The sequence below is a fragment of the Camelus bactrianus genome, chromosome 14, assembly GCF_048773025.1.
Source record: "Camelus bactrianus isolate YW-2024 breed Bactrian camel chromosome 14, ASM4877302v1, whole genome shotgun sequence".
Lineage (NCBI taxonomy): Eukaryota > Metazoa > Chordata > Mammalia > Artiodactyla > Camelidae > Camelus > Camelus bactrianus.
In genome coordinates, this window is record NC_133552.1 from 13,325,490 (window position 1) to 13,351,753 (window position 26,264).

At 49.9% G+C, this 26,264-nt stretch overlaps 1 protein-coding gene across 4 annotated transcripts in view; it reads left to right on the plus strand.

The window, feature by feature from the left end:
* ATP7B (ATPase copper transporting beta) overlaps positions 1 to 26,264 on the plus strand; it is a 61,795-nt gene that overhangs the window by 32,513 nt on the left and 3,018 nt on the right. For all 4 annotated transcript variants that reach the window (XM_010951448.3, XM_045514077.2, XM_010951447.3 and 1 more), the window contains 15 exons: positions 3,189 to 3,440; positions 4,984 to 5,147; positions 6,704 to 6,865; positions 8,800 to 8,876; positions 10,340 to 10,514; positions 11,726 to 11,959; positions 12,657 to 12,748; positions 16,549 to 16,676; positions 16,785 to 16,939; positions 17,140 to 17,274; positions 20,129 to 20,323; positions 22,082 to 22,264; positions 22,778 to 22,946; positions 23,583 to 23,726; positions 24,950 to 25,092. In XM_010951448.3, the coding sequence (XP_010949750.1) occupies positions 3,189 to 3,440; positions 4,984 to 5,147; positions 6,704 to 6,865; positions 8,800 to 8,876; positions 10,340 to 10,514; positions 11,726 to 11,959; positions 12,657 to 12,748; positions 16,549 to 16,676; positions 16,785 to 16,939; positions 17,140 to 17,274; positions 20,129 to 20,323; positions 22,082 to 22,264; positions 22,778 to 22,946; positions 23,583 to 23,726; positions 24,950 to 25,092 (2,408 nt within the window). The remainder of the gene's footprint in view (positions 1 to 3,188; positions 3,441 to 4,983; positions 5,148 to 6,703; positions 6,866 to 8,799; positions 8,877 to 10,339; positions 10,515 to 11,725; positions 11,960 to 12,656; positions 12,749 to 16,548; positions 16,677 to 16,784; positions 16,940 to 17,139; positions 17,275 to 20,128; positions 20,324 to 22,081; positions 22,265 to 22,777; positions 22,947 to 23,582; positions 23,727 to 24,949; positions 25,093 to 26,264) is intronic.

Consider the following 26,264-nt stretch of genomic DNA (forward strand, 5'->3'; position numbering starts at 1 on the left):
CTCAGTAGCACCCTGCACACAGGAGGTGTTTGTGAAGGAGACGAAAGAGAAAGGTGACAGTGGGCTGTGACAAGCAGGGTCTCAGGTTAGCCCAGGGGGGGCTTAACCCAGGGAGCTCCTTACAGAGACTTTCAGAGCCGAAAAACCAGCAGGAACTGAGAAGGAAAAAGAGCTAAATGGTAGCGGAAGCCACCACCTGCAGGGGCTGAGGTTGCCTGGTGGAACTGGCCTCTCTGGAGCTGCTAAGGGAGAGGCAGTGGCGGTAGCCGGGATCCAGGTGGATAAGCAGCAAACACGTGGGTCCTCCCCCTTCTATCCTGTCGTTTCCTGCTTGCTACCTCCCATGTGCCAAATTTAATCAGAAGCCAGTTGACAAGGGAGCCCGGAAAAAGGGGTTTGCAAGGATCAGCCCCTCAGTAGTGGAGCAGGGGGAGGGAAGGAGGGGTCTGAGGCGCCAGGGCAAGAGACAGAGGCATTGAATTTCAGCCACTTACTTGACAGCTAAAAACACATTCAGATCTGGTTTTATCTAGAAGGCAGCTCAGCATTTGTCGTTGGCATGGCTGAAGTACTTCTGAATAGGTGAATGGATGGATGGATGGATATATGAATATAGAGTAAAGAAAAGTCACCGGTCACGTATAACATGTTCCTCTCGCCCTTGTAAATGGGTAACATCACTTTCAAGGTACCATTCCCTCATCCCTGCACGTGATGGGGGTCTTCTGGGGCTCAGGCTCTGCGCTGGCTGTGTGAAGCTCTCAGAGGTGGTCCAGTACTGCCCATGGCAGTTCACACCGACAGGGAGGCAGATCACAGAGACCCATCGTTGAGACAGGTTAGAATAAATGTGGCAAGGAAAGTATAGTCAGATACTCTTGGGATTCAGAAGACAAGGAGAAGCTCCCTTGTCTGGTTGTGAAGCTCCCGAGGACATGATATAGAGGTAGCTTTGGAGTTGGGCATGGCTGGGATTTCAGGATGGTTAGGATTTCAGCAGCAAAAAAGGGCAGTGGCTTTGTTCAGTGGCTGCATAACATTTCAGCATAGGGATGTGCCATTACTTAGTTTCCTATTTATTTGTCTCATCTATTTTGTGTGGGTGTAATTGTAAATAAAATTGTCCTTGGGCACAGTCTTCAAACCATGTAACTTGCTTCCCCTTTGCATATACTTAATTATTTCTTTGTAATAAATATCTAAAAGCATAGTTACTGGGTCATAGGGCAGCAACATGATTTCATTCCATCACAAATATTTTTTGTGCCTCTACCGAGCTCCAAGCAGTTAGAGGTACCATTTTTGATAATACTGTCAAGCAGATTTCCAGAAAGCCAAATCAATTTATGTGCCCACCCGTAGTGTTAGCATAGGTTGATCAAGGACCCGGTAGCATAGGCTTTTTTTTTTTTTTTTTTTGTATTTAAACTTTCTTTAGCAATCTCCAGAAGTCCAGAATTGAGTTGGGTTATACCTCAATGTTGGAGAATGGCAACATGCAAATTGTCAGTTAGTAAGGGGGTTGACATTCTCTGTAATATCATTGAATATCACAAATACTATTGAAATTGTCGACCACAATATTTAGGTTGAAAGGCAGGTGAATCCAGAAAGTGGTGAAGGACTGGAAAAATAGGGGCCCTGGACAAGTGCTGGAGGCTTTGGTGGGTGCTAAGGGCAGAAGGTAGAATGTTAAGAGGTTGTAGCCACAGCAGAGATTTTGTGAATTTGAGATCCAAGGGGTGGAGTCATTTTGAAGAAGAGCAAAGTCCAGGAGAGGAAAGCTGTGCTGGGTGGGGCAATGGTCTCTGCATCCAGAAGGTAGGGGGCCTGTAAGGCCAGAGCACTGGAGGGTCTTCGCCAAAGGTGCTGGTAGTGTCCATCACCTGCACTCTTAAAGTGAGTGGAAATAGTTTTAGCGTTTTCCAGAAAATGAGCAAAACATCCCACTATGTGAGATCTATTCAGAAAAGAAACTTAAAGTCCTGGGCTGTTGTCAGTGCAGGTTAAATGACGCCTTCTGTCTAGGGCAGCTGTGGGCTTTCAGATCATGGCAATTCATCACCAAAAGATGTAATTCGTTTCTGCATATTCTTCAGGGTATTTTGTGTCATCACAATAGTGTGACTTTCTGGAGTGATGAAAATGTTCTCTGTCATGATCTGATGGGTGATGAGTCACATCTGTCTGTGCGTGTGTGGTGGGTGGAGTAATGGCCCCCAAAGACGTCCACCCCCTGGTCCCTGGAGCCCTGGGGGAAAGGATGGCCCCTTCAGCATTGGAGCTGGACCGATTGGAAATCCGATTGGAAATCCATGTGGAAAGCAATCACCCTTGACTATCACCTCAGACCTACACAGGAGTTAATTTGAAGTGTATCAGTGGCCTGAACGTGGAAGTTTATTTAAAACAACAGAGCAGCTAGAAGGAAACGTCACGAATATTTTCAGTGTTGAGGCAGACACGTCTATTATTAGAGCACGGAATGCACTAACCATGCAAACTGGTTTAGTTGATTAGAAGTCGAGCTTCACTAACATCAAGGACTTCTTTTATCAAGAGAGATACCATTAGATGAGGATGAAAACACAAACCACAGATCGGGGGGTGATGTTCGCAGTGGGCACAGCGGACAAGGGGGTGCCCGTGAGGACCCAAACCCATCTCAGTACAGGTGATTCTCTTGGGGCGGGGGCGAACCTCTGCTAAGCAGGCTGTGATAGTGGTTAAAGGGCAGAGCTGGCCTGGAAGCTAGCTTCTGTGCTCACTGCCTGAGGGGTTTGGGACAAAATGTCTAATTTCTTGTAACTCATTTCTTTCTCTGCAAAGTGGGGCTGGTAGCAGTGTTTAGCACACCCCATCCTATTTTAAGGATTAAAGGAGGTCATACGTGTGCTTAGCAGAGGCCTGGTGAGTTTTTATCGCTGCTGTCACCACCACCATCACCTTATCAGGCCATCCATCTAACCAGAACATTCTGTCTTTGAAGTATCGGCACATTTTCATCTGTCTATGATTGTGTGCCTCTGTCTGGTGGCGGGAGGGAGAGACCGTGATGGAAACACTGACCCTCCACGTGGTTTTCAGGGAGCTCTCATCTGAGCATTATCAGGCTGGACCCTATCGTTCCAAAAGGAAAAAAAAAATCTGTTCTTCTAATTTGAATGATTTCTGACACTTTATCCTAGAAAACCGTTCCAGCAACCATGTTGGGAACCACAGTGCTGAGAGTTCCACGGGGCAGGCTGGCCCCCCCGTGTCTGTGCAGGAGGCAGCTCCCCACCCTGGGGGACTCCCTGAAAACCACCACCCTGGCCGCTTGTCCGAGTCCCCACCGGCCTCCGAGACAGCGGCCCCGCAGAAGTGCTTCCTACGAATCACCGGCATGACCTGTGCGTCCTGTGTGTCCAACATAGAGAGAAACCTGCAGAAGGAAGCTGGTAAGAGGTCTGCACTGCGTTAAGTTGGGAATGCTTGTGCAGACTGTGGAGTGTAGACTGTTGACGCCGCAGCCAGCAGAAGCAGGCAGTGCGCTCTCTGTGGGCATCTCCGCTGCCCGCAGTTGTCAGGAGTCCTTCCTGATGGTCTGCTGGCGGGTTCCTCATATCAGAGTACAGATGTTCGTCTAATGTTCTGGGGCAATTGGCATTCTGCTCTTTAAGAGGTATTTAGTTTGAGGTAAAATGGGTCTCTGAGTAAGCTGGCCGTGTTGAAAGGCCAGGGTACTTTCATGGAGGGGGCCTCTCCAACTAGCTTGTAGTCTTGAGTTTCCCCTTCCGAAGCCATCAGCCTCTTACTAACAAATAAATAAACAGCCTGCATTTTGTGCAGAAGTTCCAGTTTGAAATATTCTGTCTCACTGTCCCTGTAAATCATAGAAGGTTGTGGAAATGCCAGAGTTTTGTCCTCTAAATGACATTGCCAGTCTGATTTCTTACACTTGAAAGTGCAATGAAAATTCTGCCCCAGTTTTTTTATTTGGAAAATATCTTAACTGTGACTCTCTGTCTGGCCTTCAGGATCACCTTCCCTCTTCCTGTGGCTCGTGTGTCTTTCTGCCCAGACTCCTTGGCCCTCAGAATCAACCCTAGGTCAGAAGGACACGTTTCCAGCCTCTTGCTCACTAAGCCTGTAGCTTCCTGGAGCTAGAACGGCTGTTCTCACATCGAATGTTCCATGAGTTCCTTCGTCCATCCCAGGACAAAGTTAACCTGTGTCTTACGGGGCCCATGCTTCTCTCCCTGACTCCAGCCCCTTGTCTTAGTCCCTTATGGCATCCTTTCTAAAGCACGTTGTTCTTTCACTTTTGTGAATGAGCCTTTTTTTCATCGTGGTAGCAAGATAGTCTGTGGGATTCCTTTTTCACTCCTGAAACTGATTAAAAACTGAAAAAGAGTAAGGAAAACCACTTTTGAAAATTATCTTTTTTTTCCTCCTGTGTGTCAAGGTGGAGAAGAAAGTACATTCTTTATGTAACAGTCCTTGCCAGCTGCAGGCTGTCCCTTGCTTTGAGGTGTCTGCCCCACCTGGATCTTGTAGAGCCTGGCTCAGAGGCCCAGCCAGCAGCGTGGGCTTTGCCTGGGAGGTGGGTAGCCCTGCAGACCCTCCAACCCCACCATAGACCCACTGAATCAGAGTCTGTGCTTGCACGAGGTCGTCAGGTGATTCACGTGCCCATTAAAGTGAGAGGAGCCTTGTTCTAGAACAGTGGTCCTCACAGTTGGCTGTACATTAGAATCAGCTGGGGGCTTTAAAAACAAAAAGGATGCCTTTTCTTGAGAGATTCTGATTTAATTGGTCTGGGTTAAGGGCCAGGCACAATGAGTGTTAAAAGCCCCCGCAGGTGATCCTAATGAACAGTCAAGCGTGAGAACCACTGTTCTAGAAGCTTCTGGGGCAGACGTTTCTCTTCATCAGGTTATGTTGAACACATCATCCCAGTGACCTTGCTGGAGTGTGACAGCTGCAGCCCGGTGGTTTCAGGTATTCTCTCCGTGCTGGTTGCCCTGATGGCTGGGAAGGCAGAGGTGAAGTATAACCCGGGAGTCATCCAGCCCCTGGAGATAGTGCAGCTCATCCAGGACCTGGGCTTCGAGGCAGCAGTGATGGAGGACTACGCGGGCTCGGACAGCGACCTGGAGCTGATCGTATGTCCCATGGCCGGGCTGGAGCAGGGGCAGAGGGCCGCAGGCCTCCGACAGCCTGCAGACGCGTTCTGACAGCAGCCGGGGCTGTGATCGGGACACTCCCCCCGTCTTGCATTGGTCCTTTTCGTTGTTGTGGGAGTTTCCTTTGAAGCCAGCAACAAGGACTTTTTCATTTTGTGAAGGAGTGTCAGAGAGTCGTAGGGTTGCCTCCCACTGGGCGCATTGGACTATCGGGAGGAGAGACGGTGGGGTTGGAGGAAGAGGCATTGGAAGTGGCGGCTGTCCTGAGCTTGGTGGTTTGAGACAGTTGAATATGAACACCTCCCACGAGGCCAGGAGGCAAGCTGGCCTGTCAGAAGGTCTGGAGTGGCCAGTGCCACCAGTGCCACTGCAGACCAAGAGGGCTTGATTGTAGGCACGGGGAGTCTAGAAGGTGATCGGTGACCGCAGTGTCCCACGGTGCTCTGTCCGAGGTGAACACAGGGGTGGTTGCTGTTCCCGGTGCAGCTGGGAGGGAAGGCACAAGGTGGGGGCTTTATGTCCTGACTGTCCCCTGATGCCAGCTGCACACGTCAACAAATCAGCAAATACAACAGATACGTCTAATATTTCGAATATGCTGTGTTCACAAGCACTTCTGCGTGAAGCTCTTTTTGTACAAATAAAGGGAGACTTAGAAGGAACCCATAAAGAATTGAGTAATGCTGTTTACTGAGGGAAAAGGGTCTTTCACTTCCTCACTGTTTAGTCACTGCTGTTAGCGGTAAGTAAATGTTTGAAGAAAAAGCACTGAGGACATGAGTGGCACTTTGAGCTTCTGATAAGTGGTGTTCTTTGTGGAGCAAACCCTTTGCCCTGGAGGGCCTCGGTGTGTGCAGAGGGGCGAGTCTAGCTTGCGGGGTTGCAGCTGGAATCGGCCCCACCACGGACCTCCAGGTCCAGATGTGCACGTCTCTGCGTCAGCCACGGCGGGGAGAATCTAGATCAAGACTGCTAGTGGGAAAGGTGGAAATAGTTATTTTGAACAATTTTTTTTTATGGTGTGTGTTTTGTTTTGTTTTAAATAAGCAGTATCAATAGTTACATTGTCATCATGTGTTCAGGCATTTTATGCCTGTATTTAGTTAATATTCTGGGAAGTGCTGACCACTGATACTCAGAAGAGTGCATTGTCTGGCTGGCCTGATACCTGTCACAGGGGTGGCTGGCTTATTTGGAACTCCTTTTCTCACATCAGTGCACACAGCACTGGGCAGCAGAAACACATAACCGAGACCGGGCAGAGAGGGGCTGCGAAAGCCCTTCATTTTCAGAGCTGGGAGTCAAGCCCCCGTCTGTTGCCATCTGCTTAGTGATTGGCCTCCTGTACCTGAGTTGGGGAATAACCACTGTTTGTATCTCCAAAGCCCCTGGGGGAATGTTCAGGGTGAAAATCCTGCACCCGGGGTTGGGAGTCCAGCATCTCGGGAGGGACACTGCCAGCCCAGCTCCCTGTGTGCCTCTGACGGGCTCCTCTGGATCCTGGGTGATGGGATGTTTGTCTTCCGTTGCTGCAGATCACGGGGATGACCTGCACCTCCTGTGTTCACAACATAGAGTCCAGACTCACAAGGACAAACGGCATCACCTACGCCTCTGTGGCTCTCGCCACCAGCAAAGCCCATGTGAAGTTTGATCCTGAAACAATCGGCCCGCGGGATATTGTCAGAATTATTGGGGTAAGTCATTCATCAAAAAATATTATACTTGCCTTTTTAAAAACTGACTTATAGTCATTGTAGAAAAATGAGAAAAACACAGCTAAGCAAGAAGAAGAAAAGAAAGTCACCTCATCTAAAACCCTTCAAGTTTTCCCATGCAAATAAGGGAGGTTAAGTAAATGTCAGATAATCGGAGCAGGAAAGGCAGTGAATGGGTAAGAAAGACATGGGAGGAAAAGACATTATTCCTGTTTTAATTTCAGATATTCCCTGAGAAACAGCAGTATCACTGATTCTATGGCACATGGTGTTAAATTGCCCAATTGTAATTTTTAAGTATTATTTATGTCTGTGCGAAGTATCTGTAGACCAAAGCAATGTTGGTGTTGGGAGGAATTAGCTGCGTTTGACCACTGTCCTGGGCCTGCTGTGCCCTGGGAGGGTTCAGTCACTCTGCTTTGGAAAATCTACTAGTGTCATGTGCCCCTCCCCCTGCTCCTTCCTCACTTTGTCCACAGACATTCCATCTCCTCTCTCGGGTCTGTATTACATCACACTGTAAGAGGATGAGCATTAATAGTGATCTGAATGGGTTGAGAGAGTCAAAACTGAACAAGATTAACTTGTAGTAACTAACGGTAAGGATGAGAGAAGTTTAGCAGGAACTATTTATGAAACTGCTTATGAAATGAAACATCTTGTAGCAGGCTTGGTGATGTCTTTAACGGTGTCTGTGTGTGTGTTATGTGTGTGTTGTGTGTGTGCACAGGTGTGTGCGTGCGTGTGTGTTAGGGGCGATATCGCTCCACGGCCTTGCAGAGCTCTTTGACATGCAGCTCCTGCTCCTGCTGTAGAGACAGTGCATCAGTCTTAGGGGCAGGCAGCATGGCTGCTTTATCGGATGAGGAGAGCTCCCCAGAGGGGTTAAGAGGCTCTGATCCCTGGTACCCAGCTGAGGGATGCGGAACTGGTGCTCAGCCCCAGATCTCACAGCTGCAAGCTCGGGGGGCATTCCATTCCTGCCACACCACAGGGCTCACAGAACAGCAGTGATACAGCTTCAGTGAGGCTAAGACGTTGGCTGAGAAGTGGACTGATGCACTGACGATGGACAGAGTCCAGGTGGTGCTTCCAGCACGTCTCCGGGCCCGTGCTGTCTAGAGTGCCCGTGTTGGCCTCCACCCCGCCGGCCGCTGCCCTCTTAGGGTTATCACCAGTGTTTGGCCCCCATTCCTGCACCTCTGGGCATCTTTTCCTAATGGAATTAGGCCAGTCTTAGTTGTAAAGATTTGTCTTTAGACCGTCTTATGTGCTTTTTCTCCCACCATAACTTTTAATTTTTGCATAGCATCCCAACATCAGACTCTTAAGGCCCCTCTTTATATTGTGCTGACAGGACATTTCCTGCCAGCCTTTCCTGTGTGATTTCATAAAAGGAGTCAGAGATTTAGTGATCAGACCCAGGAAGGCAGAGAGGGTGGAGGAGCAAGAAGTGCCTGAGAGAATCCCTGAAAAAACCACAGAGACTGAGGGAGCCAAGGTCTGCTGGGTGGGAGAGCCTGGGCTGGAGCCTGGAGACCTGACGCTGGGTCCGGCGCTTCCGACGACACTGGGGCTTTGCACAGGGGCTTAGGCCCTGACCTCAGTGTCCTCATGCAGAGAACCATCGCCCCTGGCCACTCCATCCCGGGGATTCCTCAACTCACAGGTCCTGGGTTTATAACTCAGCATTTGTCAGCGTGGGGCAGGGGTCGCCCGGAGGCATAGGTGGCGCTGAGCCTCTGACGCGGTCTGAGGATGATTTGGGTAAAGAAGTCGCGAGCGGAAAAACGAGCACAGTCTTGGAGGCAATTTCAGATTAACGTTCTCATTTCCAAGGATGTAAAATGCTCTCTGCCGATGCCTGTTTTAACCAAGCGCCTTTTTTCTTGTTTCCTCTTCTTAATAACAAGGAAATGGGCTTTCGTGCTTCCCCGGCCCAGAGGAACCCCACCGCTCATCACTTGGACCACAAGGTGGAGATAAAGCAGTAGGTAGAACAGAAAATATCAACCATACCTCTGTCACAGGGTCTCCCTACCCCAGGCCTGACTGCCTTGTTCTGTCCTGTTTGCTGTCCCTGCTGCCCCGGCCGCCCTCCCATGGCACCTTCTGCTGGATCAGTACCCTTTACCCTTATGCTGTGCATCCTCTAAAACAGCGCTGCCCCACAGAGCTTCTGTGATGGCAGAAACGCTCTATATCTGCACTGCCTGGTATGAAGTGCAGCCAGTGTGACTGGGGAACTGAATTTTTAATATCATTTAATTTTAACTAATTTTAATTAATATAGCGATCTAGGGCAGGTGGCTAATAGATTGGACAGCACTTAGGTTGGGGGGAAGGGAGTGTGGGTCTTTTTCTTTCATAATATTTTAAGACTTTATCTGAATGGGTTCTAGAACTGGGATCCGCGGACAGGAATCATGGCTAAAGAAAGTTGCCAGGGAAGCAGTAGACCCAGGTTCATTCATTGTTGCAGATATTCACTTATTCATTCAACAAACCCGAGGCTGCTTGTTGGATGCAGGGCACTGTGCTGGGTGTTAGGGATGAACAGGATGCCATTCATCCCTACCCTAGAGGAGCCCATATGCGGGCTGGGAAGAGTGGACGAGCAGTGATTCAGGTGGGTTCTGGGAGGTCTGGGAAGTTGACGAGCAGGGGACATGTGATCTGAGCCTCAGAGAATGAGTGCACTTGGTCGGACTGAGGGAGGGAGTGGGAGGTGGGGGCTCTCTAGGGACTCATGTGGTTTGCTCTCGTTGGCCTGCCTGGAGCACAGAGGAGACTGGCCAGAGAGGCATCTGGAAAGCTGGTGGGGGCTGACTCTCGGGGCCTGGGGCCGCAGCCTCAGTCTCGCGGGCCCGTGGTTCTCAGATGAGGGCTCAGGCACAGGCTCACAGCCGCTCGGCTGGAGTTTCATGGATGCTGCTGTTCACGTGAGAACGTGGCTGTCGCCTGTCACCAGGCTTCATCAAGACAGCTGCACTGTTCACACTGAGTCTATTTTAAGTAATAGTTTAAAAGTTGAATGTATAAGTACATTTATACCAGTAAAATGTTGCTTTTATGTGTTTTTTTCTTGGGAGTCTGTATATGATTGTGTTTTGGAAAAAGAGCAGTAGACTGAGGATGGTCAGCCTCTTTGGGGCTGAATTCTCGGCTCTGGGCCTTGGTGGCCTCACCTGTAGATTGAAGGGAACTCACCAGCCCTGGGCAGGCGGGGACTGGTCTGAACCTCTCTGGACGCAGCAGCGAGATTTAGACCGTTGACGTCCCCTCAGACGGCCGGTGTCAGGGAGGGAGCCTTCCTTTCACTTGAGCCCTTGGTGGTCTGTCCCAGACTTGTGACAGAGACAAGTCTCAAACCGAGTTCTCAGGAGGGGACCAGCCCGGAAGCCTGGCGACAGATGGTACCTAACATGTCGGTGCTGCTGCGCTGCTTTCCAGGTGGAAGAAGTCTTTCCTGTGCAGCCTGGTGTTTGGCATCCCTGTCATGGGTTTAATGATCTACATGTTGATACCCAGCAACGAGCTGCACGAGTCTATGGTCCTGGACCACAACATCATCCCAGGACTGTCCATCCTCAATCTCATCTTCTTTATCTTGTGTACCTTTGTCCAGGTGCGTATCAGAAAGGGGCACAGCTGCCCCGTGTGCCTGTGTGGGGCCAGCTCGGCCCTTCGGTGTGCTCCAGGCACCGCTTCACTGCCACATTCCCCACCACCCAGCCCGTCACTGCTGCCTTGTGCCCTGTGACCAGCAGGGGGGCGTCCTCTGACACGGGGGCTAGAAGGGACCTGGTTCACTCTCAGTTCCACAGATGACCGAACACCCCCAGAATAGCAGCCCCCTTGCTGCAAGGCATGGTGATCCCGTGTGTCTCCAGTTTGCTTCCTGTGTGGCTGAGCTCACCTCTGCTATTAGAAGTGGCAGCTGGACCAGGCTGGAGCTCTCATATCTCTGCAGCATCCTGTCTTGACTGAACTGTCCTGAGGACATCATAATTTAGCAGGGACAAGCCTCACGGGATTTTTAGCCTGAGGACCACATTAAGGAACTAGCTGTGTTTCCGGTGGGAAGTGTGTCTTCATGTATTTTGGAATATAAAATAAGGCTCTTGATTTATTTAATATTAGAATGTTTAGTTTAGGACTATCTGGGGCAAATATTTGCAGGCTGATTTTTTTTTTCAGTATTTCCTTTTTGATTACAAATGTACATCTCTTGTAAATAATTCAGACTCTTCTGAAGTAGAAGAAAAGGGGAAGGTATTCTTCCGTTACTCATACCTGCCTCCAGCGCCCAGGGTTACTTTAGTATTATTACTTGTCGGGGGTGTGTCTTTCCAGATCTCCATCTATATAGAGAAAATTTGTATTTATGCGGATATGTATGTGTGTATATGTAATTCACGTAATACAGACGCTGGCTTTTTTTAGGCTGAAATAGGATTTTACTGGATATACTGATTAACAACTGTGTTTCCCACTTACCGTGTACTACGTGCATCTCTAACACCAGCAGCCCTAGCACCTTCTCTTCAGGGACCACAGAGCACTGCCCACAGTATAAACGCACCATGATTTCTTTCACCATTTTCACCATTCTGTATAGATAAACATTTAGGTTGGGTAGTCCTCTGAGTTTTAAAGGTCTCCCTTGACCATGCCTGTGGCCAGAAGTCCTCTGAATCAGGAGGTACATCTCATAAACATCAATTACGGAGGGAAAAGTAACCTCGAAACTGTGGGCGAGCCCAGGGTATCTGCGGCCCCTAGGGGCCTCCGGTTGCCCATGAGCTGCAGCCGTCCCTCTCCCTGGCCGTCTTTCAGTTCCTCGGAGGCTGGTACTTCTACGTTCAGGCCTACAAGTCTCTGAGACACAGGGCGGCCAACATGGATGTGCTCATCGTGCTGGCCACGAGCATCGCCTACATCTACTCCCTGGTCATCCTGGTGGTGGCCATCGCTGAGAAGGCCGAGAGGAGCCCCGTGACGTTCTTCGACACCCCCCCCATGCTCTTCGTGTTCATTGCCCTCGGACGGTGGCTGGAACACGTGACAAAGGTAACTGCAGCCTCAGGTCAAAGGGAGAGCTATTTCCTCAGTAACACAAGCCCTAATTCGTCTGAACACCGTGTGTAGAATTACTGCTTATACACAATCTTGCAAGACTTAAAGAAACATGAGCCCTGCATATAATTAGGTGCTCTGACCACTAATCTCCAAATTGGTCACTACTTCTGAAATCCCAGCTAATCTGGTTAATTACTAAAACCTTTGTTCAGGTGCATCGTGCAGTGGGAAGAACCCTGGGCTTCAGGTCAGAGCTCACGTCATCTCTTAGTACCTAACTGGGCGTGACACTTACTAGTCTAGAAATCCACATTTCTACAATGGGGTCCTGCCATTTTTAACACCCAGATTTCAGCGTATCTTATAAAAGAGCAGGACTCGTGTCCAAAGAGAAATTCCACTGAATCTAAAAGACATCAGTCAGCGGGCAGATGGGTATTGTTTCTTCACTCTGAATGGCAGTCATAGGACTTGGCAGCGCTGCACGTTCAGAGTGGAGCTGGCATGGCTGTGTGCCAACGGGCAGCAACTCCCATCCTGAGAGGGTCTGCAGGCATGTGGAGTGGCTGTGTTAAGGGTCAGCTTTTTTCTGCAGGGTTTTCTCTCACAGCAGCTTTGTGAGTGATGCTCTGCGTTTGCACAGGTCAGCTTACTGTAGCCCTCATTTTATATTCTGTTTATTTCTTAGAGCAAAACGTCAGAAGCCCTTGCCAAACTCATGTCTCTGCAAGCCACGGAAGCCACCGTCGTGACTCTCGGCGAAGACAGCTTAATCATCAGGTGGGTTATCTTCATCAGAAGTCCTTGATCAATTTATATCAGTCGGTGTACGCACATCAAACACCCGTCATGTACATGACATTGTGTGAGACCTCGTGAGGGCCAGCAGAGACTTGTGTGCTAAGATCCCTCCTCTGGATCCAGTTAGGTGAACAAGGCATTTACATACTTTGAAAGATAAGCAAGTGTTCAAGGCGGGTGTGTATGCAGAATGACAAATGAGAGGGACAGACAACTAGTATTTCTGGGACTTGGAAGAGGAAGGCTAATGGTCAAGGAAAACTTCACAGAACATGGAGTATGAGCTGAGTCTCCCTTACAAGATTTAGAGGATTCAGACAGGCTGAGAGATAGGGGTTCAACTTGCCAAGGAATAAAAATGGGATTTTTTTTTTCTTTATAAGGTTGGCAGATATTAAAAACAATAATGACTATTATCATTATTGCTGGAACTTATATAGCATTTACTGTTTGCCAGACACTATCCCAACCTGTTTGTATTTAATCTAACAAAAAAAAAGTACTTTATGAGAAAGGAACTCTTGTTACCCTTATTGTACAGATGTGGAAACTGAGGTTCAGAGAGGCTAAGCAACTGGCCCAGAGTCACACAGGTATTCAGTAGCGGAATCGGAACATAACCTGTGCTGTTGGTTCCAGAGTCCATGTTCTTAGCACTTACATATACTGACTCTTAAAGCATTATTCAATAACACGATCGTTTTTACAAATTAAGGCTTCTGTGTTTCTCCGGTCAGGTTCATTTTCATATTCTAGGCAGTGGTTATTTATAGGCCTTCTTCGCATTCCTGAAATCTCTCTGGCCCTGCCACTTTCCCTGTTGGTCTGTGATCTCACTTCTGACTTGGAATTAGAAGCTGCGATGGGAAATCCATCAGTTTCCTGTCACCCGGCTGTCACTCAGCTTACCAAGCTGCCTCCCCCGCTGCTCCAGTGGGGGAGGAGGCGTCTCTCTCTGGGGCTTCTGCTCAGGAGCCTTCCTCTGTGGAACTCTCACCCATCTCCAGTGTCCCTGTCTCTGCTGATTCTTACCATCCAGTGCGACATATGCTCCAAGCTCTCCCGCCGCTGAGCAACCACTGGTGTCCCCTCCCACTGTGTGCTGCGCATTCATCACACTGTCGCCGGCTTCCTGGCCATGTCTCCGAGAGACGGCCCTTTGAGGCCGAGGCAGGTCCCTTGCGCCCATGGGCACTGAGTGAGCCTCTGTTGAGCCCATGGACCAGTGAGTGAGACGTGAGTGAGTGAGTTTATGAGGCACAGGCTGACCAAGCGCAGCAGCACCGCGTTTTGCCTAGACTCTGGCTTTTAAATAAGAATCAGAACTATGGTAGTAATAGCTGAGATCAGAGAGCTTGCTGTGTTCCAGGAACACTACCCAGCACTGCAAATAGACTGATGTCACCCTGATCACTGCCCCATGAGGTGGGTGCCACCGTGCCCCTCCCAGGAGGAGCCCACATCTCTGTGAGGGGAAATTGGTTGCCCAGAGTCCATGGCAGGGGTGTGGCAGAGCAGGGATGGGCCCCTGGAGACCCAGAGCCGTGCTCTCAGCCCCGCTCTAAACTGTCTCCTGGACAGGAGGACCCCGTGTGACCGGGCAGCGGGTGCTTTAGGGCCCCCTCAGGATGTGATTGCTTCAGTCACTCCTCAGTGGTTGTGCATCTTGGCTGTTTTTTCCTCTTATAAATTAGTGACATGAGAGCTTTTGAGATGTGAAAACGTTCAGATTGGAAATTAAGCCGTGGGCGACTGCCTTTACTTTCTGCCTTTCATTTTGAAGTGCCTGTGACGGCAGGACCACCAGGGCACAGGCTACTCCACTGATCTGAGGACAAGGAGATGTGCATCTTTGTCCTTCTCAGATAGGGTGGCTTTTTTGTGCACTCCTCTCTGTGATCCTTTAAATGTAGTCTTTGTAGAATGGAGGGAAGGTGTAAAATAACCCTGAAGCCCTACGTGTTCTGCACGCATACTTTTCTGACTTTATCACCATTTGTTCCTGAGCCAATGTTCTTTATATAAGTAAGTAAATTCAGCCCATGTGCTGCTTTCAGAGAGAGGCCAGCCTTGCTCCCTGGATCACTCCGTTCCTGTCACCCCTCCCCTCTGTCCCCCGTCTGTCTCTCGCTCTCTGTGAGACCATTTCCCCTGCAGACACTTCACACATATGCACAGTTCACAGTTTCCTATCTTAGTCCACGCCCTCTTCTGCTGTTTTTCTCTTCCCTTTCACAGCAGAACTTTCTTTTGTAAGTTGTGTTCAGCTGCTGCCTTGTTTCCTCCCCTCCCGTGCTCTCCTCGCTGGCTTTGTTCCTCCACTGATTTCTGAAATCACTTTTGCCAGAGACATCAAGTAATTTCCATTGCTTTTATTTAATCCTCATTTCAGCCTCTCACCAACATTTCCCCCATTTTCTGTCCCTTTTAAAACCTGTCTTCTTTTTTATTAAGATGTAGCTTCCCTGCACTGAAGTCCACAGATCCCTGGAGTAGCACCTGATGAAAGTTAACGTGTATTTGCGTCCGCGTAGTGACATCTACGTGTTTGCTTCGCTGGGATGGGTGCCCCTCCCGCGGGGCCTCACTCTCTCTTCCTCCACAGCCCTGGCTGGCCCTTCCGCCTGCTCAGTGCCCCAGGGCCGAGGTCTCCCCCAGCCGCACACCTGGGTGAGCTCATACCATTTCAGGCTGTTGAAACCGTCGATGTTTTGACAGCTCCCAGATTTGACCTCTTCCCTCAGCCCGACTCCTGTTGTCGAGTTCCTGCTTGACGTGTCTGCGTGGCAGTCAGGTGGGCATCCCAGACCCGGCGTGCTGGGATGGAGATCTTCATCTCATCTCCCTCCTTCTCTTCTCTCTCCTGCAGCCACTTCTGCACAGTTGTCTCCATCTCATTAAATGTCCTCTCATCCACCCAGTTGCTCAGACTGAAATAGGAAAGCTGGCACTGGCATCTCTTCTCACATGTTCAGCGCGTGTGCGCATCTCCGTGGTGCGTCTTGCCCTAAAGAGGTCCCGGCGTCCCGTCCCTCGTCCCCAGCCCGTGCCCTGCTTTCTTCTGCTTGGGCTCCTGCCATAGCCACCCTCCTCTCTCAGCTCCTGTTACTGCCCCTACAGCCCGTGCCCGTGTGGCAGCCGGAGAGGTGCCGTGAGGATGTGAACCGGCTTGTGTCACTTTCCCACCAAAACCTCACATCCGAAGTGCTTACTTTACTCTGCAAGACCCGATATGACCTGGGTTCTGCCTGTTTCACTTAGGTCCCTCCAGCCGTGTTCACCAGCTGCCTGTCGCCCAGGGGCGCCCTCCTTCCCGCTGCAGGGCCTGTGCGTTGGCTGTTTTTCCTCCCTGGAGTTTTCCTTCTCTGGATGTTGGACCCCCTTGGTGTGCAGGTCTCTCCTCAAATGTCATCTTCCAGCGAGGCCTTCCGACTTCTCTCCCCTCCCCCGCCACTGAGAGAAGCCCTCCAGTCACAGTATTGTCCTCACCGCACTTATTTGATGCCTTAAAGTGTCTTGCTTGTTGTCTGTTTCCTCCACAGTTGTCTTCATGAGGGTTGGGACTTGGCTGTCCTGCTCACAGCTGTATCCCAGGGCTGAGGATGGTGCCTGGTACTTAGCAGCTACACAGTATTAATATCGACTCAGCCTGTAAATGGCAGAAAAAATGACCACTGCCACTCAGTGCAAAGCAAGTGTAGTGTAACCAGCCCGGCGATTTGTTGGGAGGGTGAGCGCCGTGCGCCGTCCCGGGGGTAACCAGGTGGCGGCTGTTGCAGGGAGGAGCAGGTGCCCATGGAGCTGGTGCAGCGCGGCGATACCATCAAGGTCATCCCCGGGGGCAAGTTCCCGGTGGACGGGAAAGTCCTGGAAGGCAGCACCATGGCCGACGAGTCCCTCATCACAGGTGAGGCCACCAGTGCACATCCCTCGGAGTGGGTGTCAGCCCCCTGGCCAGACCCCAGGGTGCCAAGTGAGGCTGAGCGCGGGGTGTTGGTCTCCCCTCCGCCGCTAGGAGAGGCCATGCCGGTCACCAAGAAACCTGGCAGCACGGTGATCGCCGGGTCCATAAACGCCCACGGCTCTGTGCTCGTTACTGCCACCCACGTGGGCAACAACACCACCCTGGCTCAGATCGTGAAGCTGGTGGAAGAGGCTCAGATGTCAAAGGTAACTAAGGAGTCTTAATATAACTTTAGCTTCCTCTTTTTAGAAGTCATTCCAAGAGTCCCATAGAATCAGGCAGATTTTATTGACTAATAAACGTAGTTAATGAGGGAGCTAGGAATCCAAGTCCTAGTCCAGGCTTGTGGTGTTTTATTTCTTTGGAGAAAGTAATTTCCCGCGGTCTTGGTGTTTTATTTCCATAGGCACCCATTCAGCAACTGGCTGACCGGTTTAGTGGATATTTTGTCCCATTTATCATCATCATTTCAACTTTGACGTCGGTGGTATGGATTGTAATCGGTTTTATCGATTTTGGTGTTGTTCAGAAATACTTTCCTGTAAGTTGAACGCTGTGGGCAGTATGGTTGTTGGGTTTTAAACAGTCGATTGCCATTAATCCTATATTTTTCATGTCTGAGACTCACTGGGCTTTAATTACCCATTACATTTTATTTGCTTGCTTCACTTGTTGGCAGCAAAATCTTAACCAGGGTGGGACAGTCAGTCACTCTTCCCCTGCAGGCTTTTACTAAAGATGCCATTTGCTTTCTAGGTTGATAATTTCAGACACCATTGACTGTTAGTTCTAACATTTAAAGCATTTGCATTTTGCACTATTGGCTATTTTTGAGGTTATGGGGAACACATCATGGAAGATAGGTAAGGTCACAATTTTGATGGCATGATAATATTTAACCAGTTCTAAGAAAAAAAATACATTTTTTTGTTGTCTATGTGCATATATACCATCTAACCTTGCAGCTTCCCAAGTAATGCTAATTTTTTATAATAATTATTTATTGAACATTATATATGAGGCAACAGAATATACATTTTTGAGTTTAAGAAGTGGGCGTAGAATACTATCTTAGGAAATATAGTTTTATAAAACTTCAAAAAAATGCAAAAAAGCTTTTCTGCTTCAGAAACAAGAACTGTACCTCAGCGCTGCGCAGTTGAGAGGGATTTTGGTCTGGCTGTGTCTGGAGATGTTTTTGGTTGTCATGACTGAGAAGGGGGTGCTACTGGCATCTGGCACGTGGAGCCCAGGGACCCTGTCAAACATCCTGCAATGCATAGGACAGGCCCCCACGGCGAAGAATGACCCGGCCCCAGATGTCAGTAGTGCTGAGGGTGTCCCCTTGATGGACATGAAGAGCTAATAGCCCACGTAGTAGTGTTCGATAACTGCCCACTGAGAGGAACAATGTTTTACCTCATTTTAAAAAATATCTCATCCTTAGCCCAATCTAATGTGTATTTTTCCTTAGAGCCATAAAATAAGAAACTGCAAATACAGAATGGATAGTTTTTTCCTTTTAAGAAAATTTCTATCCATAATTAAAGGCACATCATATATTCCTAGGGTGCATGTCATTCACTGAAATGTTATTTTCTCCCTCAGATTTCCTATCTTAAAATGAAAAATGCCCAAGTTAAACACTTTCTGATGTCTAAGGAGATCTCAGTGCTTCTAAGAGTCCCCCTGTGATCCTAGAATTTCCCAGGGCTGTTACGGCACCTGACTGCCTATTGTTGTGGCTTTTGTGGGAGAGCAGCTCGTTGGCACGTGGCTGTGGGAAACTCTGTCCTAAGCAAGCTGGGATACATGTCTTCCTGCTGTTCCCTGCGTTTCCATCTTACTTTCGCTTCTTTTGTTTTTCTCCACAACATCAGGGAGGATGCTGGCAACAGAGGTACCGCATGTTCCTTTAAGACACTGTTACCACTCTGCTCTGGGAGCATCGCTTGTAGGGCCAGGGTTCGAGTCAGCTTTTGGAAGTCCACCCCGTCCCCTCAGAGTGCCAGGTGTCATTTTGACAAGAATTTCTGGGTTTAAAAAAAAAAGTCACTTCCTCTTTACTTCTAAAAACCACATTATGACTTAGACAGCATGTCCCTCTACCTCAGTCCAGCAGTTTCCATAAAAATTAAATGACCCCAAGTGATGTATCTTATTTTAGAATCCTGCCTTTCAAAGTCAAAGAACAAAGGGTAGGTGGAAAAGAATTGCAGTCTGTAGCCTTGATTTGGAAAACATGCTTCTTACTGTAATTAAGTGAATATAGCGTCTCTCCATTGTACTCCAGAGACGCCAGCTGTTTTGAAAGATCAACCAAGATAACTCAGGATGTCATAATGCAAATAATAATGCCAGTATGTGCCACCAGGTAACTGGGAAGGAGCCCTGTATTTCATTTGTTTTGGATTTATGAAGAAAACAATGGTGGAAAATGGAAGAAAATAAGAGATGGGTCCAGATGCCACCCCTCCAATGCATTTTTCTGCACTTTGGTGAACATCTTTCCAGGATTGTTGGAAAGCTATATACAGATAAGGGCAGATAATTTTGCACTGATTAAATCATAACATGTGCCATTTTGTGCTTGTTTTTTTTTTTCCAGCAATGTTACTGATATCTTTCCATGTCAGTAAGTATAGGTATACATCATCATTTTAATATTTGCATAACATCCCATTATGCATGCCATGCCCACAGTTTAATTAACCAGTCCCTTATTGGTTGTTTCCAGTTTTTTGCCATTATGGAAGAGCACTGTGATAAATATCCTTGTATCTTTTCCCACTTGTATTATTATTACCTTAGAGTAGATTCCTTGGAGACCTATACTTTTTTTATAGCTTCCATAATAATTAAAAATAATAATGATAACATAAAAGACATGATAATGTAATAGTTAAAATTTCTCAGACGCCTCTCCTATGCCAGGTGTTGCCCTAAGTATATTTGTATGTTCATATGTGTTTATATATATCTCACCTAGTCCTTACCACCACCTGTGAGATGGATATTTTCATGTCCATCTCGTACGTGAGGCAGCTGAGACACGGAGAGGTTAAGTTAGTGTCAGAGCCAGAGTGTGGACCTGCACGGTCCCATTCTAGAGTCTGCTCCTTTCAGGAGCAGGGATTTTTAAGTGACTCTCTCCTCTCATAATGCCTGTCCCCGGGGAAAGCCTGCAGCATCAGGTTGGAGACGTGGGATACAGAACAGTGACGTGAACCACACGATGCCACCAGAGCAGAGTGGGGCACACCGCGTGTTCTAGACCCCAGCTCATCACGCCATCCTGGGTCCCCTGCCTGCCCTGGCATGTTCTTACGTGGTCAGAATTCTGCGTGACGCCTCAACTAATGCTCAACCTGCACCCGTCTCTTTCCTCTTGTCAGACCCCCAACAAGCATATCTCCCAGGTGGAGGTGGTCTTCCGGTTTGCGTTCCAGACGTCCATCACGGTGCTGTGCATCGCCTGCCCCTGCTCCCTGGGCCTGGCCACGCCCACGGCCGTCATGGTGGGCACCGGTGTGGCCGCCCAGAATGGCATCCTCATCAAGGGAGGCAAGCCCTTGGAGATGGCCCACAAGGTGGGCCCCGGCTTCCTTTGGGGTCTCGGCTGGCATGGTCTTGCAGCTGTGTGCTGCGCGATTTGTATCTACCTCAGAGTCTCAGGGAAAGTAGTATCTGTTTAAATTTCATATGAGGAGGAAAACCTGAAAGAGGGTGGGGGTTAGCAGTGCTAATTCAGTAAAACAGGAAGCAGGACTAACTGGGAGTGGCCACAGGAACAACATTAAGTGCTTTATGAACAGTGGTTTTCCGGGTGTGGGAACTCCATCAGGAGGAGGCCAGGTAACTTGCCAAAGGCCTGCGGAGCCGGGCTGACACCCAGGTGGCCGGGCTCCCCGGAAGGAAGCAGCGCTGCCTTTGTGGGATGAGGGAGGGCCCGAGAGCACAGGGTGGAGTCATGAGTGGCAGTGTGTGTGAAGGGTCAGCCTCTGGACTCCCAGCAGTCCCCAGCTTTCCATCCTTCCCGTTACTTCCTTTACGTCTCTGGTCTTTGTTGAGCGTTTATTGTGTGCGCTCTGGCTCTCAAGGAGCTTACAGCCTAGTGGGAAAGACCGACATGGAGCAAGTAAACAGCAGGCGCCATTTAACCAAAGCCTGACGTAGACTTGTGTGTGTTGGACGGCGTAGGGGTGGTGCAGTGGTCAGGGAGGGAGACACAGGGTTAGTCTGAGATCTGACAGTGGAGCGAGCGTTAGCGGACAGTGGAGGCTGGGAAGAGTGTCCTAGTGGTGGGAACAGCACATGGAAAGGACCCGGGGAGGCTGTGCCACCCAGCCTCAGACTCCACAGGACTGGAGGCCATGAACTTCCCCACCACCGTGTCCCAGCATTCCGCCCAGTGCCTGGCACATGGAGGTCAGGAACAGAAAGGAAACCATCGAGAGAGAAACTGACAGGAGATGAGGCCATCGAGGGAGGAAGGAGGGGAGAGTGGGCCTCGAAGGGCCTTGGAGGTTTGTTTAGGAAAGGATCCGGAACTTAACCAAAGAACATCAGGGCTGCACGGAGGGGTCTGAAGCACCTGTGTGACCCCATGTGTTGGGAAGAGCACCCTGGCGGCAGAGTGAGGGCTGGACTGAAAGCAGGCGAGAACTGTTGGAGGCAAGCCAGCTAATAGCGTTGAAACCCCCACTCAGGACCAAAAGCTGAGTCTGTGGTTTGCTAAATGGGAGAGCCAAGGCTGTGGGACAGTCTGAGCACAGTGAGCCGCTGACCCCACAGAGCATTTGGGGGAGCATGAAGTTCAGGGACTGGTGGACTCTGGATTCTGACCAAGCTGGGTGGGTCCCCAAACTGCTCTGTGGTTGCTTGTTATTATAGCCAAGGAGCTCTCCCTTCCTTCTTGAGCTTGAAGGTCAGGAGCCCTGTCCTCCATAGGCTTTAGCACTGATGCAGGCCAGAGAAAACAGAGGTTGGCTCTGCAGGTAGCAGTGGACAGGGAGATGGGCAGACTCCAGGGTTGCATTACCGACCCGACCCGAGGAGAAACCTGCATGGTACTCCTGTCCGGGGGACAGGCCACGCCATCACCTGTTACATCAGGGTGAGAGTTCTTGGCTCAGCCTGGTCAAGGTTAAGCCACAGGAGTGTGGATTCTTTTAACTGAATAGAGGGAAACAATGTTTTTGCAGCAAAAGTGGCTGAACCTTGGGATTCTGTTATGTATCATGAAGGAATCTTGTTCCCTGTTTGGGATGGGTTAAGTGACAGTTGTGTGGACTCTGAGAGTCCCTGCCATCTGGCTTTTGGTCACTGAGATGTGGTTGTTTTGACAGATAAAGACTGTGATGTTTGACAAAACTGGCACCATTACCCATGGGGTCCCCAAAGTCATGCGGGTCCTCCTGCTCGTGGACATGGCCACACTGCCCCTCAGGAAGGTTCTCGCTGTGGTGGGGACCGCGGAGGCCAGCAGTGAGCACCCCTTGGGCATGGCAGTCACCAGATACTGTAAAGAGGTAGGTGGACCTGGGTGTGGCTCAGCCCTGCCCCTCCCGCCCTCCCCACTCTCGCCAGCTGGGCTGGAAACCTCCTGACTCCTTCCTCTTCCCAGGACTTTCCTCCTTGCTGCCACTGGCATCCGAGTCACTGGCCCCCTGGAGGCCTTGGTTTGTGTGGTCTGGAAACCACTTAACAAGCCCCTCTGGAGCAGGTGGGGATGCAGATGCCAGGTGATACTGGACAGGTTGCAGTCTAGAAAGGAGAAAAACAATTCACATCAGTATCACCAGGCATCTGAACTCCAGGAGACGAGCTTAGGATGTTTTAAATGTCTGTGTCAGACAAGAGAGAGAGTTGCTGACTTGATAGTCAGTCTCGTCACCTTTCCCTGGAGTTTGCCTCCCACCCTCCTTTCCCCCCTAACTCCCAGTGGCTGCTGCTCTCTCCCCTGCCCTCACCCCGGTCTCTGTCCTGACCCCCTCAACTCACCTCTCTGTTTTCTGCCTCCTCTCTGCTCCCTTTTGGCACAGGAACTTGGAACAGAGACCATGGGATACTGCACGGACTTCCAGGCGGTGCCAGGCTGTGGGATCGGCTGTAAAGTCAGCAGCGTGGAGGGCATCCTGGCGCAGGGCGAGCGCCTGCAGAACGAACGGACCGCTCACCTGAATGGGGTCAGCAGCATCCCCGTGGAAACAGGTACCCCTGGCCTCAATCTCCACTGCTCAGCCCACGGGTGCTGGGCCCAGCCACACCGGGCGCCACGCCAGGCTCGCCCCGTGGTTCCCTGCCGCGGAGAAGGTGTCTCATTTGCCTGTCGGGGACTGATCTGTGTGCAGTGACGCCTGAGTTAGTGGCACATGTAGCTAGAGGTGACAGGTGTAAGACTCACCAGGCCTTTTAGGACATATAGCTTTAAAGCATTTCATACGTGTAGGCTGTGTGATTATTTGCTGATTCACCTCAGGACACCTGTACCGAGCAGTGATGAATCTAGTCAACACTCGCTTTTGGTTCTGGACAAATAACTAGCGGCTTCTAAACCCTGTAGAAGCAGCAGCAGGTGGCGCCTCTAAAGGCAAATAGGGACACTACGCTGTGTTTAATACATTTGTAACATCTTCACACATTTTAATTCACACCACGGTTCTGCCCGTTAATTATTCTCTTTCCCCTGGTCCTTTAAGGATGGTGTTCCAAGAGGCCCTTAATAGGTTGTAGCTTTTCCAGAGTGGTCAAGTAGACGTTTTGCTGTTAACAGGATCCCATGGTTTTCAGTGCTTTCTCACAGTGAAATCGGGCTCTTTGGGAATAACCACACACTCTCGTGAGCAGATGCGGCCCCGCAGACCTTCTCTGTGCTGATCGGAAACCGGGAGTGGATGAGGCGCAACGGCTTGACGGTCACCAGCGACGTCAGCGACGCCATGACCGATCACGAGATGAAGGGCCAGACGGCCATCCTGGTGGCCATCGACGGTACCTCCCTGCTGCCCTACCCTCCGTGCGCCCACCACTGACGCTGGAGGTGTCCAGCAGAAAGAGAGTCCTCTTATTTTAAAAATAAACCTTCCCCTCTGTTAATTTTTAGTTCTTCTTTGGAAAAAGGGGGTCTCGCCATCTTTTTCACTTGATTCGCAGTCCCAAGTTCCCTCTTGCCCCTGCGTCTTTACCACCAGAGTAGAGGTGGCATTGCCTCCTTACTCTTTGGAATCTAAACTGTCTTCACCGTCTTCGTCTGCTTCTGTCTGCGTTGGCAGTTGAGAGCCTTCCTTCTCATCCATCACTGCAGGCGAAACAGTAGTCGCCTTTCCAAGATGTGTAAACTCTAGGGTGATCTGCGTGCCGGGATCCCCTGCAGTTTTCACAGAGCTGCTCGGGATCGCGTGTGCCTTAGATCTAACTCAGGGCATATCTTGGGCTCTACGTCTCAGGTAGATTAATATCACTTTGTTAACATTAGTTTCTGCCAAGAGAAGTAAAACTACATGTAAATAAGACATAATTTAGCTGCTGTACTTTGAATGCCCCTCCTCTCCCATTTTCTCTTTTTGTTCCTGCTTCCGCCCACCACACCTCCTGAGTCCTTGTAAACCCATAGTCCCTCAGGTCGTCATGCCAGCACTGGCACAAAGTGCCTCTTACACATCCTCACCCTCGCAGCTCCCATCACACCTCAGTCCTCAGATGCCTCCTGTCAGTATCTAAAGATTCACTCAAAAAAAAAAAAATTCTACACAGGTGTTTTCTGTAGGAAGAGACAAAAAGGAAGGATTGACTTTCTAGCTCTTTGGACGTTTGTCACTTTTTAAGTAGTGTTTTTTGTAGTTATATTTCTCATATCTCAATAGCAAACAGGTATTGAGTTATTACAAGCCAGGTACTCTGTGAAGTTACAGATTTTCCTTGCAGAAAATTTGGAAAATTTCAGTAACTGTAAAGCAAATGGAATCCCTTATTATCTTACTTCTCAGAGAACTACTATTAACTTTTTGATAGTCCTTCCAAACTTTTGTATGCATCTATAAATGTATTTAAATTTAGAAAAAAATCAAAGCCATATTCTGTCATATAACTTGGTGTTTTGGGTTTTGCATGTAACGCGATGCAATGAAGACTGTTCCCGTTCTGAGGACTCATTTGCTGCTCGGCCTGGGCTGCGCAGTGCTCTGCTTGCACTTACCTGGGGGCGTCTCCTGCAGGTGTGCTCTGTGGGATGATCGCCATCGCGGATGCCGTCAAGCAGGAGGCCGCCCTGGCCGTGCACACGCTGAAGAGCATGGGTGTGGACGTGGTTCTGATCACGGGGGACAACCGCAAGACAGCGAGAGCCATCGCCACCCAGGTACGGGCCGGCGGCCGGGGGCCAGGGATGTCTTCCACTCTGAAATTACAAGCAGTTGCAAGCTGGCAGAAACAGTTTGAGGAAAATAAGTAAGCCCTAGTGCGGCCAGCCCTCAGCATTGCTTCTGGTCTTTCCCCCTCTCTGGGGGCTTCTCTCCCCCTGTGCTCTGATCTGCTCTGAGCTATGTGCACCATGCAGGGGGCCACCTTGCTGCTGCCACAAAGATCACATCACTGGGGCCTGTGTGTCGTCATTCGTGCACAACTGGCTGCAGCCCTGGAAAAGCAGCTCTAAATTCTCTATTTCCCAGTCTCTGCCGTGAGGAAAAGAGTGTGGCTGAGGGCTGAAATAGACAACCTTGTAGCCCTTATGTTACAGGAGTGTGTTGCTGGCCCAGCTCTTATCACTCTGCACTGGATAGATGACTGGATCCTGGCAGTTCTCCTGCGGCCCTTGGTTTTGAGTTTGGGCATGAGGACGGCACTGCTGTCTGCCTGGCCTGCCCCGTGGGAATGGCTCCAGTGCAACCTCCTGAAAATTATGTATCACCCCTCCCAAAAGTGTGTGTAAGGCTGTTGGCCTTTGGAAATGAATTGCTTCTTAAGAGGGGAGCAGCAGCCCCTCTCTTTACTCAGCCATCCTTGCTAATGATGGACTTCTTGAGAAGCCCCTTCCCCTCCTAGTTAAAACTCATTTGTGCATTCAGCAAGCACTTATTAAGAGTCATCCCCCTGACAGGCGGGGAGGAGTGAAGAGGACACTGCCCTCAAGGAGCTCACAGTCCCGTGGCGAGGGTGGTCCAGGGACCAAGTACAAACCGAGTGCTGGGTGCTCTAGCGGAAGAGTGCACAGGATGCATGGGGGCCGCCAGCTTAACCTCAGCATGGCAGGGGCCAAGACACTCCCTGGGGACAGGAGGCCTGAGTCAGGATTGTCAGGTGAAGAAGAGGGGAGGGCTGTGGTAGGAGCACTGACCTTCGCAAGACAGAGCAGGCAGCATGAGCACTGCCAGCAGGTGCAAAGTGGCGGTGAGTTGGAGAGGGCAGTGTGGACCCACTGGGCCCCAGGGCAGGGAGCTGGGCCCGGGCAGAGCAGGTCAGATTCCTGCCCAGCTCCCTGCTCTCGGGGGACCTCAGCTGATGGACGGAGGAGTTCAGATGTTGTCCTACAGG